The 15589-nt window shown below is 36.3% G+C and overlaps 1 protein-coding gene across 1 annotated transcript; it reads left to right on the forward strand.

Annotated features, from left to right (window-relative positions):
* Positions 1-2022: 2022 nt before the first annotated feature.
* Positions 2023-10881, forward strand: LOC128205208 (cadherin-23-like). Its single transcript, XM_052906707.1, has 9 exons — positions 2023-2032; positions 2588-2767; positions 3206-3387; positions 4428-4653; positions 7074-7217; positions 7634-7734; positions 9033-9202; positions 10103-10146; positions 10826-10881. The coding sequence occupies exons 1-9, from the start codon at positions 2023-2025 to the stop codon at positions 10879-10881; spliced, it is 1113 nt and encodes a 370-aa protein (XP_052762667.1).
* Positions 10882-15589: the final 4708 nt, after the last annotated feature.

A 15589-nucleotide genomic window follows, 5' to 3' on the forward strand; every position in this document is an offset into this window, starting at 1 on the left:
GTTTTACGCCACTTGTGAAATATATCTTTGCTGCTGACTGGTCGAAATATATACTACGATCTTACATTGATACAAACAATTATCCTCTATAATTTGAACGTTTGATCATTTTTTATCATTGAACAAGCATTTTGTTTACATTTCAAACGAAATTATTATCTACCATAATCTATCTGAATACCATTAAAATTCCATTTTAGCTGACAAAAACCAGAACGCGGCCTCTACCAAGTTGAAGTCAACAATCTACACCGTCTTGGCGTCTGATAATGACAGTTCCCTTCTGACGTTTTCAATGACGTCAGATCCGGAGGAACCCGACCTGTTTGAAATAAATTCCGGTGAATACAGCTTATTAAATCATAAAATATTATACAATTTTTTACTTATTACCTGTGAAACATGCTGTCATATTGACCAAAATATTATTATAATGATTTTGCATCAATATGAATAACATGCATGTGTATTTCATAGCTTATAAGTAAATAACAGTTTTATCAAATTATATCGTATGATATAGATGTTATTGACTAATATGACAGTATTCAAATGAGAGTTATCGTCCTTAAACGAACCTAAACAAACATGGATATCGTAGATAAAATAGAATAATATCCATTTAAAATTTATTTTAAAGAAACTTGTGTCTATGTATGCATGTCAGACAACAGCAGTTTTCACAGATACACATTTCGTGTTATGTGTATTTTTTTTTTTCATTTTTGTCGTACAGATACTAAATTTGCGATTGTACTTTCAGTTTCGGGAAAAATCAGCGCAAAGAAAGACTTCAAATACGCAGTCGACAACGCCTACGTGCTAACCGTTAACGTGAATGACGGCAAGGACGTAACGTCAGAAACGTTCACCGTGTTTATTTACAGTACGTTATTATTTTTGGTTTTAGCGGCGTTTTATAATAAATTGTTGACACATCAAGCTTAAGTTGTATAGAATAAATGGCAAATTAACAGTACACTAGCGGATCCAAACGGGGGGGGGGGCGCCGCACGCCCAACCTCCACCCACCCACCCCCCAAAAAATAAATAAATATATATATCGTCAAACTTTACCTTTTTTTCAACATTGGAAAAAAGTAATGAAGAGTAATACAATACCTCCTAAATGCGCAATATCGGACTAGAAATTGTTTAAAAAAAGTGGGGACTACCACCAAACCACCCTGCAAACACATTAGACCAAATATTTTTCGGTTATTTCGGCAGGACGCAATTCAAAAGGTTAGGCACTAGAGTTACGCCCCTTCTAACGTCAAATCCTGGATTTGCCCCTGTAGAACGTTGAATTTAAAAAGCATCCCGTCGTGTTTAGCTAGAGTTTTCATCGAAATCAAATACGGGTTATACAATGGCGAAAACCGGGTGGGCGGGCGTTAACAATTCTGCGGTTAAGTTTTCATTTTAGGTAATTAAATCAAGAGTTTCTGTCCAATGGTTATCAAACTTGGTCAGACTATTTGTCACTATGTTATCTTGAATATATATGAATATGGGTCATCTCGGGTCAAAAACTAGGTCACTAGTTCAAATCTTTAGAAGAAATATTTAACGGTAATAAATTCAACAATTTTTATCAAATCTTGATAAAACATGGTCAGAATACTTGTCTGCATTATATCTTGCATATTTTTTTAATATGGGTCAACCCGGGTCAAAATTTAGGTCATTAGGTCAAATCTTAGGAAAAATAAATCCGCGTAATAAATTCAACATTTTTTTTCCATATCTTGATGAAACTTGGTCAGAATATTTGTCTGCATGTTATCTTTTTCTTTTTTGATATCGGTCACCGCGGGTCAAATTCTAGGTTACTAGGCCAAATCTCAGGAAAATCTTTCCACGTCATAAATTAAAAAAAAATTGTCAAATCTTTATGAAACTTGGACAGTATATTTGTCTTCATAATATCTTAAAAGATCTTGAATATGTGTCATCCCCGGTCAAAATCAAGGTCACAAGGTCAAATCTTAGGAGAAAGAATTCCACGGTCATAAAAAAATGAGAGAGGGTACCAGTGATATAAAAAATCAGTAGCAAAGAGGTATCCCGTGCCGCTGCAAAACCGAAAGTAGGGTGTTTTTATGAATTTACCACATATTTTAGACTATTAGTTGCCATTTGTATGAATATGATATATAAATGAATACATGTAATGTGTATGGGGTGTACATAATCAAACCAGTGGTTCATTTAAGCCCGCAGAACATGCAGAGGCGGTGGGCGGGGCAAGACATGTCGATATTGTGTAGCTTATTGTGGAGTTGCATTAATTGAAAAATGGGCACATTACAAAAAAGACATAGCTATAACATTCTAGTGTTCCGTGGTATACTTCTTTTGCACATGACAACAGTCCAACAGTTGAATGAACATTTACTGGCTTGTTGTCCATCGTCGATTTATTTTCAGCAGAGAACGACCGTTGCATGTGCAAAGAGGGTACCGTTTCAGTAGATTTCGCAAAGAGGGTACCGATATGGATACGCATCGTGATGTAACAAGTCGAAAAACAAAACAAGACGTGTATAATTTCCTGAGTTTTTCCAATCATATAATGTTGCAGACGTGAACACAGTGCCTGTCATCAACAACCTACCGGCGGTCATACAGAAGAACGAGGACACTTCCACTAACAGGAACTTACTTATCCTTGACCTTGATGACACAGGGTCAGGAGCTGTCAGAGTGACCTTCACCGTTAACCCGCCAGAATACACTGATATGTTCTACATTCACAACAAAAGTATGAGTCCTTATAACTGTTTCCTTCTGAACGTTTGTATTGATGTAGCGATGAAAGATCGTTCTCGATTTCCTAATTTTATGGAAAGCTGATACTAATTATTTACCCAGGTTTACGAAATATCAAGAAAGATCTTGAATATTTATTTTTTTTGGTTGTTACGAATTAGGTGAAGTTCACTGTTTCCATTAAGATACCCAAATTTTGTGATATTTCTTGATTGCTCTCATTCTAAACCTGGTTTCGTCTCTTTTTAGAAAGTTTGTATTCATAGTAACTCACACAAAACACAAAGTTCTGTTTTTAGTTTGGCGCACTTTCTGCATCTTAGTATCTAGAACTAGGGACGAATTATTGATTGAAAGTGAGAACATAATAAAAAAAAGATTTAAAATTAGTAAAAGGCATGCATCTGAAAAAAATTATATGCAATTTCAGACACGCTAAAATTGACGACGAGTTTTAACTATGAAGAATGCAGCTACTTTGCAATACAGTTTTACGCCAGTGACGATGAAGTGACGTCAGAGGCGTATCTTCTCACAATTACCGTCATTGACGTCAATGAGCGTTGCTACTTCACGCCGGAAGTTTACTACGTATACATGTACGAAGGAAATGTAAGACTTGGATTATTGAATATATATACTGCTTTTTTGTATTTGCGTGCGTGGGTGCGTGCGTGTGTGCGTGCGTGCGAACAAGCCACTGGATTTTTGGATATATATATAGATATATATAATTATATGTATATATATACTGTTTCTTTTTAGTGTGCGTGCGTATGTATGTGCGTGCGTTCGTTCGTGCGTGCGTGCGTATGTGCGTGTGTGCGTGCGTGTGTGAGTGTGTGAGTGCGTGCGTGTGTGCGTGCGAATCAGCAACAGCTCAAACGTTTGGTTTTGCAAACGTTTTGTTCACTGTATTCCGTTCATAAAACTACGTGACGTAGTGGATTCATTTGATGACTTCACGCATATTGATCTACATTTCCAGCCAATAAGTTTGCCTATCTGTCTTCAATAAGTATCGCGCTTAATCGTTACGGATTGCAATTTTACAGCTATAAATATAAACTAAACTTACAGTTAATGAAATCTCTCGCTGGGCTTGAAGTCATAATTTGGTTCCCCGCCTACTTACAACACGTTATAATAGTTAACACAATGTTAAAATTTTAATGGCTCAGCCCTTCTTAATCGTTAAAATTTTACACAATAAGTTTTAACTATTACTTTACAGACATGACGTCATAATTTGGTTCCCCGCCTGCTGACATCACGTTTTAGTCCGTCAGTCTTAATCATGAAGATTTTACAAATTATATATAAAGTTGCTCCCTTTGTTTGTATATTTCAAAAATAAAACAAGTACACCAATACCCAAAGTAGAGTAAACAAAATACTCGGATCTGATTGGTCCGCATGAAGCGATGAGCTATAAAAAGAACTCTTAAAAAATATATATCAACATGGAAAAATGATATACCCTTGAAAATATCTTTCCGTGGAATTAAGACCATATAACAACAACAAGTTGGATAAAAATATGTTTTCTACTTCTAAAAAGTTTTGACTTTTAAACCTGACGCCAAAACTAGGATCATTGTTTCATTTGTAATAAATGTTATTTTCTTGGAAATGATTTTTTCTCCTTATAGAGTGGCACTGGTAACGTTGCTCCAGGATTTAGCGTTGACGATGAAGACGTCGGTGATACGTATACCATATCTATTGATCAGACGTATTCAACCGAAAGCACGTATTTTGCCTACGACGCAACGACCGGGATGATAAGCCTTGCGTTGAACTATGACGTTGACGCAAACGTTCACTCTACGAACGTTACGTTAATATTCGTCTGTACAGATAACTATGGGTTGACAGGTATGAAAACTTATGAACAAGATCGTGAGTATTTCCAAACAGCCTGTAGTTATGTTTCCATTTCGGTTTTAACAGTTGGTGTGATAATGAATCAACCATTGAAAGTACGATTTAAAAAGGCTTGACCATGATTCGAAAGGTTTGATTACATATTGTCTTCATTTGAGGATGTATTGTTCAGTCGAACCTCGTTGGCTCGAACTCGCTTTGGTCGATTTCCTCGTTGGCTCGAACTAGTTATTGAAACCCTTTTTTACTATATGTGCACATATAAATGGACCGGATGGCTCGTCAGGGTGAAATCAATGTATAAAATTATGTATTTTCAACAATCGTAGCTCATAGTGTCGCTCTAGTTTACGGATACTTCATTTGTAAACTTACTTGTACCTGTAGGTACTTTTAAATGTACCTGTAATTGTGGAGTTATAGGAAAAGCAAAGAAGTCATTAATCTTATTTTCAATACTTCATTCAAACTGTTGACTGTAACCGGAATATCTTTGTTGCTATATAATGCAAGGCCTTTGACGGTGTTAACACGTCAACGGAAACGAGGTTTCAGCATTAATCACCGCTATAACTTGTTTATCCGTATCCGGTTAACCTAGTTATGTAAATATATACGTTATTGACTTGGTACAGTCTTGAAAATGTCGAAAGCGTGTATACTAATAGTGCAACTTTTCAAAAAGTCTGAAGACACAACGTTCACACTCAAAATACACACTTTTTTAACAAATGTAAAAAACGTTTTCACTTATATTATAAATAAGGATATTTAGCCGTGATGACGTCGACGACATAAGCCAAATTAATAAATGACGCTTGTCCACGTCGTCGCTAGAAAGCCCTGGCCCCAATATCACGAAAATACTTAAGTCAAATCTCAAACTCAGTCTTAACTCATTTAACCATATAAAAGCATAGTATGATTCAAAATCGTGCATGTTTTATACTTTTTGACAATGTATTTTCTCATAGAATGCGTTGATAAAAAGATTTTATAAATATTTCGAAGAAAACTAATTCTATAGCAAAAAACATACTTGAGTATTTTATAAAGAATACAGAATTATACTCAAATACATTTTTGGCTGTAGAATATATTTACCTTGGAATTCGACCAAAGGCTTTTATCAGCATATTCTATGATAGAATGCGCTTATAAAACGGTAAAAAACATATATGTTTTTAAGTCAAATCTCAATCTCAACTCATTGTTCCACCTTACACTATGACATTATTAAGAATTACTAATGTTTTACATTTTTTAAAACCACATTCTTACATGCATTATGCTAATTAACATGATTGCTCAATATTCTAAAGAAAAATATTTCTACAGCACAAAATGTACTTGAGTAAAATTCTAAAATAATAAATTGGACTCAAGCACATTTTTTGCTCTCAAACTTTTTTTCTATACAATATTTACCAAATTTTGTATCAACAGAATGCATGAAAGAATGCGATTATAAAAAGGGTAAAACATTTACAATTTTGAATCATATGATGCTGTAATTAAATAAAAAGAGTTGAGACTGAGGTTGAGATTTTTCTTGAGTATTTTCTTGATATTGGGGCCTGGAGCCGTTGTCAAGGGAAGCCAAATAACGACTGTCATTCTAACTTAGGAAGCATTAAGAGATCCGTCTGTCAGATTTTAGAACCATTATAGTCTTGGGGACATCATCATTGGCAGCTCAATGGCGCCCGTCGGTCTTATTTAAAAACTTTAATAAGTCCCAGGGCGTTGTTAATGGCTGGTCAATGGCGCCCGTCGGTCTGATTTTAAAACATTTGGAAGTCTTGACGTCGTTGTTAGGCCAGTCAGGTCAAACCCGTCTTTCTAATTTTAGAACAATCTGACGGACGTCCTCATCAGGCAATTAAGACCCGTGGCAACCGTGTGTCTAATTTTAGAACATTAATGCTGACGATGTCATTAGCGGAAGCGAAATGACGCACGTCTTTCTATTTTAAGAACAATTAAGAGTTCTGACGATGACGTCAGCGAAAGCCATGTGAAGCCCTTCTGCCTAATTCTAGATTAGTCATGAGTGTTGACGACTTTGTTAGCGAAAGCCAAATAAAGATGTTTGTGATGTCAGAACAATATTCTGGCATAGCTACTTCGCTTACGGCAGCCAAATGACTCTTGGTGCTCGTCTTTCTGAGTTTAGAATAAAAAAACAAATATGGCTACGTCATCAACGGAAACCAAATGGCGTTAACCTGTTTAGTTTTAGAACAATCAAGAGTCCTGGCAACGGCGTAAGCGTATCTGAAATGCGCTTGCCTAATTGCTTTTAGAATGATCTTCATGCCAACATCGTCAACACAGGCAAGATGACGTTTTTTCTCTCAAATAAAAAGTCATACGTGTATTAATACAACTGTAAACGCATTTTGTTGTAGGTACGGCCACCGTCAGCGTTACCGTAAAAGACGTCAACGACAATGTGCCGACGTTTGGAAACGTTGCCTACCTGACGGAAATCAACCAGTATGACGGCCCTTCCACCACTGTTGTGCAAACAGGGAGCTACGTCACGGACCTAGGTTCAGTTAAAATACATAATACTTTTAAGATGGAGCACGTGTCATCAAAGTCTTGTCAAATGTGCATGTAACAAAAGAGCAAGGCTTAATCATTAAGAATTTCAACATTCGCGGGTGTTTAAAGAGCCGCCTACTGCCACTCATCCGATACACACTTCCTGCGTCAGTTTTTGCTTTGACAATGATGTCAATGTGTCAGCCAATATGGTAGTATTCTAAGACTGTTAGATGACCTGAAATAATATTTTAATGATTAAGAAGGACTCCTCCGCAACGTTCATTCCGCCCATTCTTAATCATTAAAATGTTATTTCATGTCGTCTTACTATTATTTAATATGAAAGCGCATTTTCGACATCTTACTATGACTTAGCCGTACAAAAGACATAATGTAAAGCTATGTGTGAATCCTACAGATTCAGGGGACAACGGAATATTTGAGCTCACGTGGACGGAAGTGACGATTGGTTCAGCGAACCATTTCCTGTTCACACCAACCGGCGGTGTGATCCTAAAGGTATATCAGCCAGAATTGGGTGTTTCGAAACGTTTCGAAGCCGATCTAGGGCAATAATAAATAAACATGTTTGGACTAAGAGTCGACTCATAGTGTTTTCTTGTCAATTTATTCTATAGGCTAATGAACATACTCAGATTTTCACTGATAAATCTAACGGATTGTTATGGAATACGGCCCCTATAATGACTATTGATACATCTGTAAACAAACATTAGTTTTTGTTAACAATGCAAAGCTTTGAGATAGAAAATAGAACCATTCTTGAAAAAATGTCATCAATCGGAAAACTTCGGCCATTATCCAACAGAATTGACGAAGCTCGAAGCTTGCCGGAGATGGCCGAGTTGTTTCGATTGAAAGTTCATATCTTGTTTTAAGGTATATCCGGCGGAAGTTATGACATTCGGGGACACTCATCGTTTCTTGGTAACGGCCACAGATAAAGGTAACCCTTCCCTGGCTTCCACTGCAACACTTGACATCATCTATGTGGTTAGTTATCTTTGATGTTTAAGTCAATTGTAACCACGCCCCCAGGTCCGGGGGTATACCGGGGATAGCGGGGGAAATAGGCCGTGATTTTACCTTCCAAGTGGCCCCGCAGTGCCGAGTGAATGCGGTGGTTTTGTTTTCGCGCCAAAAATAGCGGGGAATGGGCCTTACCTAGGATATGCCCGGGTGTACCTAGGATATGCCCGGGTGGTGGGGATTTAACCAGTTATTTGCCCTCGCAGTGCAGGGATTTTACCTGAGATTGGCTGGACCGAAAGTCAAAGTCCCCGCTATTCCCCGGACCTGGGGGGTGCCGTGGTCACAATTGACTGGTGCATAGAGGACCATCTCAAAGATTGATTGATAATATTAAGCGCACAGTTTTCTGTTTAGTATGTGTTTTACTCCGTCATGCAATTATAAATAGTGTTGACATAACCGTCTGGGGCTAATTAAAACGCATCCGACGTTCCGCCTTAAATTATCCGAGTGAGCGTATCATCAAGAAAGTATGCGTATAATGCACTATTTTACACTATTTTAGACTAAATTTAGCCGAATGTTTCATGGTAGAGAGGACCTTACCTCCATGCCATGTTAAAAGCATATTTAGGGAATTCCTTGTGAAGTGGACGCAAACCCAATGTGCGCTCTTTAAATGCACTCCCTCTAACGTCAAAACCTTTAATCGCCTATGTAAAACACATGCAAGACTCATTTTCACGGAAATAAACAATTCAATTCAACTTAAACGCTCTACTATTTTTTACATCCATTTTGAATTTTACATCTGAAATTTCTAGGAGGTATATTTAACATCAACGACGACGGTTGCAGTGACGTCAACGACGGAAGAAACGTCATTTTGGTCGAAAGCGGAGAACATCGGCTTGGTGGCTGCTTGTGGGGGCCTTGGTGTGGCGTTGGCGTCCATAGCCACTGTCTTAGCTGTTCGAATATGTAAAGGAAAAATGTTAGTTGTGATTTTTTCGCGAATAGCGGTCTACGAGTTGATTGTCTATTTATTTATTAAGTATCTTCCATGCGCGTGCGCATTCAGGTCGCATCAAATACCCGTGCTCCTCAGCCGCCGTCTGCGCGTGCTATCTTGCCAAATTTTCCGATCAACAAGGGTTTTGTTTACGAAACACTTTTGTTCGTTTTGTCTATTACTGGGCACAATTTATGCACTACAATGTATCATGTTTAACTCGTATGACTTTATAGTGAAAAACCAAAAAAGGCATATGATATGTTGATGAAATGATGGAAAAAAAAACTTTTATAAATGCTTAATATTTATTTTCAATTCATAGCTACGTGGTCATAAAATTCCCCAGTTAAAAAGCGCAAAGAAATCGCTAATATTTTAATCTGCACACACAGTATATTCTGATTTGGTCTTTGATTATTAAGAATGCATTAAAATGTGTCCGTTTAAGTAATTTAACGAACTAAGAAATGCTTTTATACTTGTTATACATACCTGATCAAATATTAAACAATAACACTAAGAATGACAAATTAAACACTTACTGTGCATTTTCATATTCAGGATGCGATATTGCTCTTTCATTTTCAGACCAAAAAAGATTCCATCGAAACCGACGACAAAAGTTTCGCCGTAAGTTTATAACTATGTGCTCATTTCTGTAATCAGACCCTATTTATTTATTTATAAAATCTTTTATGCTTTTAATAATACCAACATGCTTGTGAAACGAAATATCCCACGCATTTTAATGTTTTATGTTGGACTCTTAGTAAAAAAACTTGTGTAAAAATAGCATATGCACATCGAAACAATTGATCATACATTTACATATATGCACATGAATAGTAAGTGTTTATTTAATTTGCATTATTTTTCCAGAAAACCGAATCCTAAATCGGAGTCATTTGACTTCTGGAGTTCAAGTATGTGTTGTTGTTTTTTATTGAATTAAAAAGTCTTTTTTTTTTTGCTTTCCAACATTTCAATGTCATTCATACAATGCGCTTTTTAATATTTATTAAATTTATCATATTTTCTGAAGATAAATATGACATGAAGTAGTACCAGTTATTACAACAACAACAACAACAACAACAACAACAACAACAACAACAACAACAACATACCACCACCACCAAAACAACAATAACAACAACAACAACAACAACAACTATAACAGCAACACAACAACACACCACCACCAACAATAACAGCAACAATTACAACAACACAGCAACAACACACCACCATCACCACCACCAACAACAACAGCAACAATTACAACAACAGCAAAATCATCATCATCATCAGCAGCAGCAGAAGCAACAACAGCAACAATGTATAACAATAACAACAACAACATCTTTGTTTGGTGTAACCGGCAATTTTGTATTGCAACAACCAAGATACAACATTAACAGCAACAACAACAACAACAACAACAACAACAACAACAACAACAACAACAACAACTACTACAACAACAATAATAATAATAAATATAATAATAATAATTATAATAATGATAATAATAATAATAATAATAATAATAATAATAATAATAATAATAAAAATGATAATTTTGTAAACGTTTATTTCCAGAGCCAAACGAGATTGGGAAAGTTGCGCACAAGGGAATGCCTTCACCAAATGTGTAAGCACCACGGCCGATGTTTATTACGTATTTTTTTCTAACCATCAATTAAACAAAGTCATATTTAAAAATTAAATCCCTCCTTGTGCGAGTTCATTTAACATGAAAAAGGATGCAGTGAAATGTTATAGTTAATAAGATACATGCATGTTCTTGAAATTCGACCATTTTTTCGGATTACTTAAAAAAATGTTTTAGTATTTACATTAAACGAATACAATCCTGATTTATTGTTGTTCTTTTAAAACAAATCAAGAGCCTCTTATACATAAATGTTATATACCGCCCCGATAGCTCAGTCGATAGTACAGTGGTAGAGCGTTGCTTCGCATACGGCAGGTCGGGGCTTCAAACCCCGGCCGCGTCAAACCGAAAGATGTTAAAATATCATACCAGTATATACCTTGCCTAACGATCGGCATGAAAATGGTAGTTTGCTCTGAATGTACTCCATATCTTCTTCCTTATGGACCTTTATATACATGTGTGTATTGTCTCTTGAAAAATGTTGAGTTATTGACCTTTGTATACAAATGTGCACTTTTTCCGGTAACATGTTTATTCATGAGTTATGGGCCTTTGCATACATGTGTGTCTTGTCTCTTGAAACATGGTAATTCCAGAGTTATGCCCCTTTGTATATATGTGTGTTTTATCTCTTAAAACATGCTGATTCCAAAGATATGTCCCCTTTGTATACATGAGTGTATTGTCTCTGGAAACATGGTAATTCCAGAGTTATGCCCCTTTGTATATATGTTTTATCTCTCAAAACATGCTGATTCCAGAGATATGTCCCCTTTGTATACATGAGTGTATTGTCTCTTAAACATGTTAATTCCAGAGTTAAGGTCCTGTGTAAACATGAGTGTAGAAACATGTCTGGAAACATGCTAATTCCAGAGTTATGGACCTTTGTATACATGTGTGTATTGCCTCTGGAAACATGTTAATTCCAGAGTTATGGACCTTTGTATACATGTGTGTATTGCCTCTGGAAACATGCTAATTCCAGAGTTATGGACCTTTGTATACATGTGTGTATTGTCTGGAATCATGTTAATTCCAAAGTAATGGACCTTTGTAAACATGTGTGTATTGTCTGGAAACATATTATTTCCAGAGTTATGGACATTTGCATATATGTGTGTATTGTCTCTGCATGTTAATTCCATTCCAGAGTTGTGGACCTTTGTATACACATGTGTATTGCCTCTGGAAACATGTTAATTCCAGAGTTATGGACCTTTGTATACATATGTGTATTGCCTCTGGAAACATGTTAATTCCAGAGTTATGGACCTTTGTATACATATGTGTATTGCCTCTGGAAACATGTTAATTCCAGAGTTATGGACCTTTGTATACATTCCAGAGCTATGGACATTTGTAAACATGTGTGTATTGTCTCTGGAAACATGTTAATTCCAGAGTTATGGACCTTTGAATACATGTGTGTTTTGTCTCTAAAATATGTTAATTCCAGAGTTGTTGACCTTTGTATACATGTGTGTATTGTCTCTGGAAACATGTTAATTCCAGAGTTATTGACCTTTGTATACATGTGTGTATGGTCTCCGGAAACATATTAATTCCAGAGTTATGGACCTTTGTATACATGTGTGTATTGTCTCTGGAAACTTGTTAATTCCAGAGTTATGGACCTTTGTATACATGTGTGTATTGTCTCTGAAAATATTTTAATTCAAGAGTGATGAACCTTTGCATACATGTGTGTATTGTTTCTTGAAACATATTAATTCCAGTGTTTTGTTCAATATGTTTGGTATGTCTCTGGAAAAATGCTAATTCCAGAGTTATGGACCTTTGTATACATGTGTGTATTTTCTCTGGAAACATGCTTATTTCAAAGTTAAGGACCTTTGTATACATGTGTGTGTTGTCTCTGAAAACATGTTAATTCCAGAGTTATGGACCTTTGTATACATGTGTGTATTGTCTCTTGAAACTTTTTAATTCCAGAGTTATGGACCTTTGTATGCATGTGTGTATTGTCTCTGGAAACATGTTTATTCCAGAGTTATGGACCTTTGTATACATGTGTGTATTGTCTCTGGAAACATGTTAATTCCAGAGTTATGGACCTTTGTATGCATGTGTGTATTTTCTCTGGAAACTTGTTAATTCCAGAGTGTTGGACCTTTATATACATGTGTGTATTTTCTCTCGAAACTTGTTAATTCCAGAGTTATGGACCTTTGTATACATGTGTGTATTGCCTCTGGAAACTTGTAAATTCCAGAATGATGGACCTTTGTATACATGTGTGTATTGTCTCTGGAAACATGCTAATTCCAGAGTTATGGACCTTTGTATACATGTGTGTATTGTCTCTGGGAACATCCTAATTCCAGAGTTATGGACCTTTGTGTACATGTGTGTATTGTCTCTGGAAACATATTAATTCCAGAGTTATGGACCTTTGTATATATGTGTTTTATCTCTCAAAACATGCTGATTCCAGAGATATGTCCCCTTTGTATACATGAGTGTATTGTCTGGAAACATGTTAATTCCAGAGTTAAGGTCCTGTGTAATCATGAGTGTATTGTCTGGAAACATGCTTATTCCAGAGTTATGGACCTTTGTATACATGTGTGTATTGTCTCTGGAAACATGTTAATTCCAAAGTAATGGACCTTTGTAAACATGTGTGTATTGTCTGGAAACATATTATTTCCAGAGTTATGGACATTTGCATATATGTGTGTATTGTCTCTGCATGTTAATTCCTGAGTTATGGACCTTTGTATACATGTGTGTATTGCCTCTGGAAACATGTTAATTCCAGAGTTATGGACCTTTGTATACATGTGTGTATTGTCTCTGGAAATATGTTAATTCCAGAGTTATGGACCTTTGTGTACATGTGTGTATGGCCTCTGGAAACTTGTTAATTCCAGAGTTAAGGACCTTTGTGTACATGTGTGTATTGCCTCTGGAAATTTGTTAGTTCCAGAGTTATGGACCTTTGTGTACATGTGTGTATTGCCTCTGGAAACATGTTAATTCCAAAGTAATGGACCTTTGTAAACATGTGTGTATTGTCTGGAAACATATTATTTCCAGAGTTATGGACATTTGCATATATGTGTGTATTGTCTCTGCATGTTAATTCCTGAGTTATGGACCTTTGTATACATGTGTGTATTGCCTCTGGAAACATGTTAATTCCAGAGTTATGGACCTTTGTATACATGTGTGTATTGTCTCTGGAAATATGTTAATTCCAGAGTTATGGACCTTTGTGTACATGTGTGTATGGCCTCTGGAAACTTGTTAATTCCAGAGTTAAGGACCTTTGTGTACATGTGTGTATTGCCTCTGGAAATTTGTTAGTTCCAGAGTTATGGACCTTTGTGTACATGTGTGTATTGCCTCTGGAAACATGTTAGTTCCAGAGTTATGGACCTTTGTGTACATGTGTGTATGGCCTCTGGAAACTTGTTAGATCCAGAGTTATGGACCTTTGTATACATGTGTGTATTGTCTCTGGAAACATGCTAATTCCAGAGTTATGGACCTTTGTATACACGTGTATTGCCTCTGGAAACATGCTCATTCCAGAGTTATGGACCTTTGTATACATGTGTGTATTGTCTCTGGAAACATGGTAATTCCAGAGTTATGCCCCTTTGTATATATGTTTTATCTCTCAAAACATGCTGATTCCAGAGATATGTCCCCTTTGTATACATGAGTGTATTGTCTCTTAAACATGTTAATTCCTGAGTTAAGGTCCTGTGTAAACATGAGTGTAGAAACATGTCTGGAAACATACTTATTCCAGAGTTATGGACCTTTGTATACATGTGTGTATTGTCTCTGGAAACATGTTAATTCCAAAGTAATGGACCTTTGTAAACATGTGTGTATTGTCTGGAAACATATTATTTCCAGAGTTATGGACATTTGTATATATGTGTGTATTGTCTCTGCATGTTAATTCCAGAGTTATGGACCTTTGTATACATGTGTGTATTGTCTCTGGAAACATGTTAATTCCAAAGTAATGGACCTTTGTAAACATGTGTGTATTGTCTGGAAACATGTTAATTCCAGAATGTTGGACCTTTGTATACATGTGTGTATTGCCCCTGGAAACATGTTGATTCCAGAGTTATGGACCTTTGTATACATGTGTGTATTGCCTCTGGAAACATGTTAATTCCAGAGTTATGGACCTTTGTGTACATGTGTGTATTGCCTCTGGAAACTTGTTAATTCCAGAGTTAAGGACCTTTGTGTACATGTGTGTATTGTGGTAATTTGTTAGTTCCAGAGTTATGGACCTTTGTGTACATGTGTGTATTGCCTCTGGAAACATGTTAGTTCCAGAGTTATGGACCTTTGTGTACATGTGTGTATGGCCTCTGGAAACTTGTTAGTTTCAGAGTTATGGACCTTTGTATACATGTGTGTATTGCCTCTGGAAACATGTTAATTCCAGAGTTATGGACCTTTGTATACATGTGTGTATTGCCTCTGGAAACATGCTAATTCCAGAGTTATGGACCTTTGTATACATGCGTATATTGTCTCTGGAAACATGTTAATTCCAGAGTTATTGACCTTTGTATACAGTATGCGTGTATTGTCTCTGGAAACTTGTTAGTTCCAGAGTTATGGACCTTTGTATACGTGTGTGTATTGTCTCTGGAAACATGTGTATTCCAGAGTTAAGGACCTTT

The sequence above is a fragment of the Mya arenaria genome, chromosome 2 (assembly GCF_026914265.1).
Source record: "Mya arenaria isolate MELC-2E11 chromosome 2, ASM2691426v1".
Classification (NCBI taxonomy): Eukaryota; Metazoa; Mollusca; class Bivalvia; order Myida; family Myidae; genus Mya; species Mya arenaria.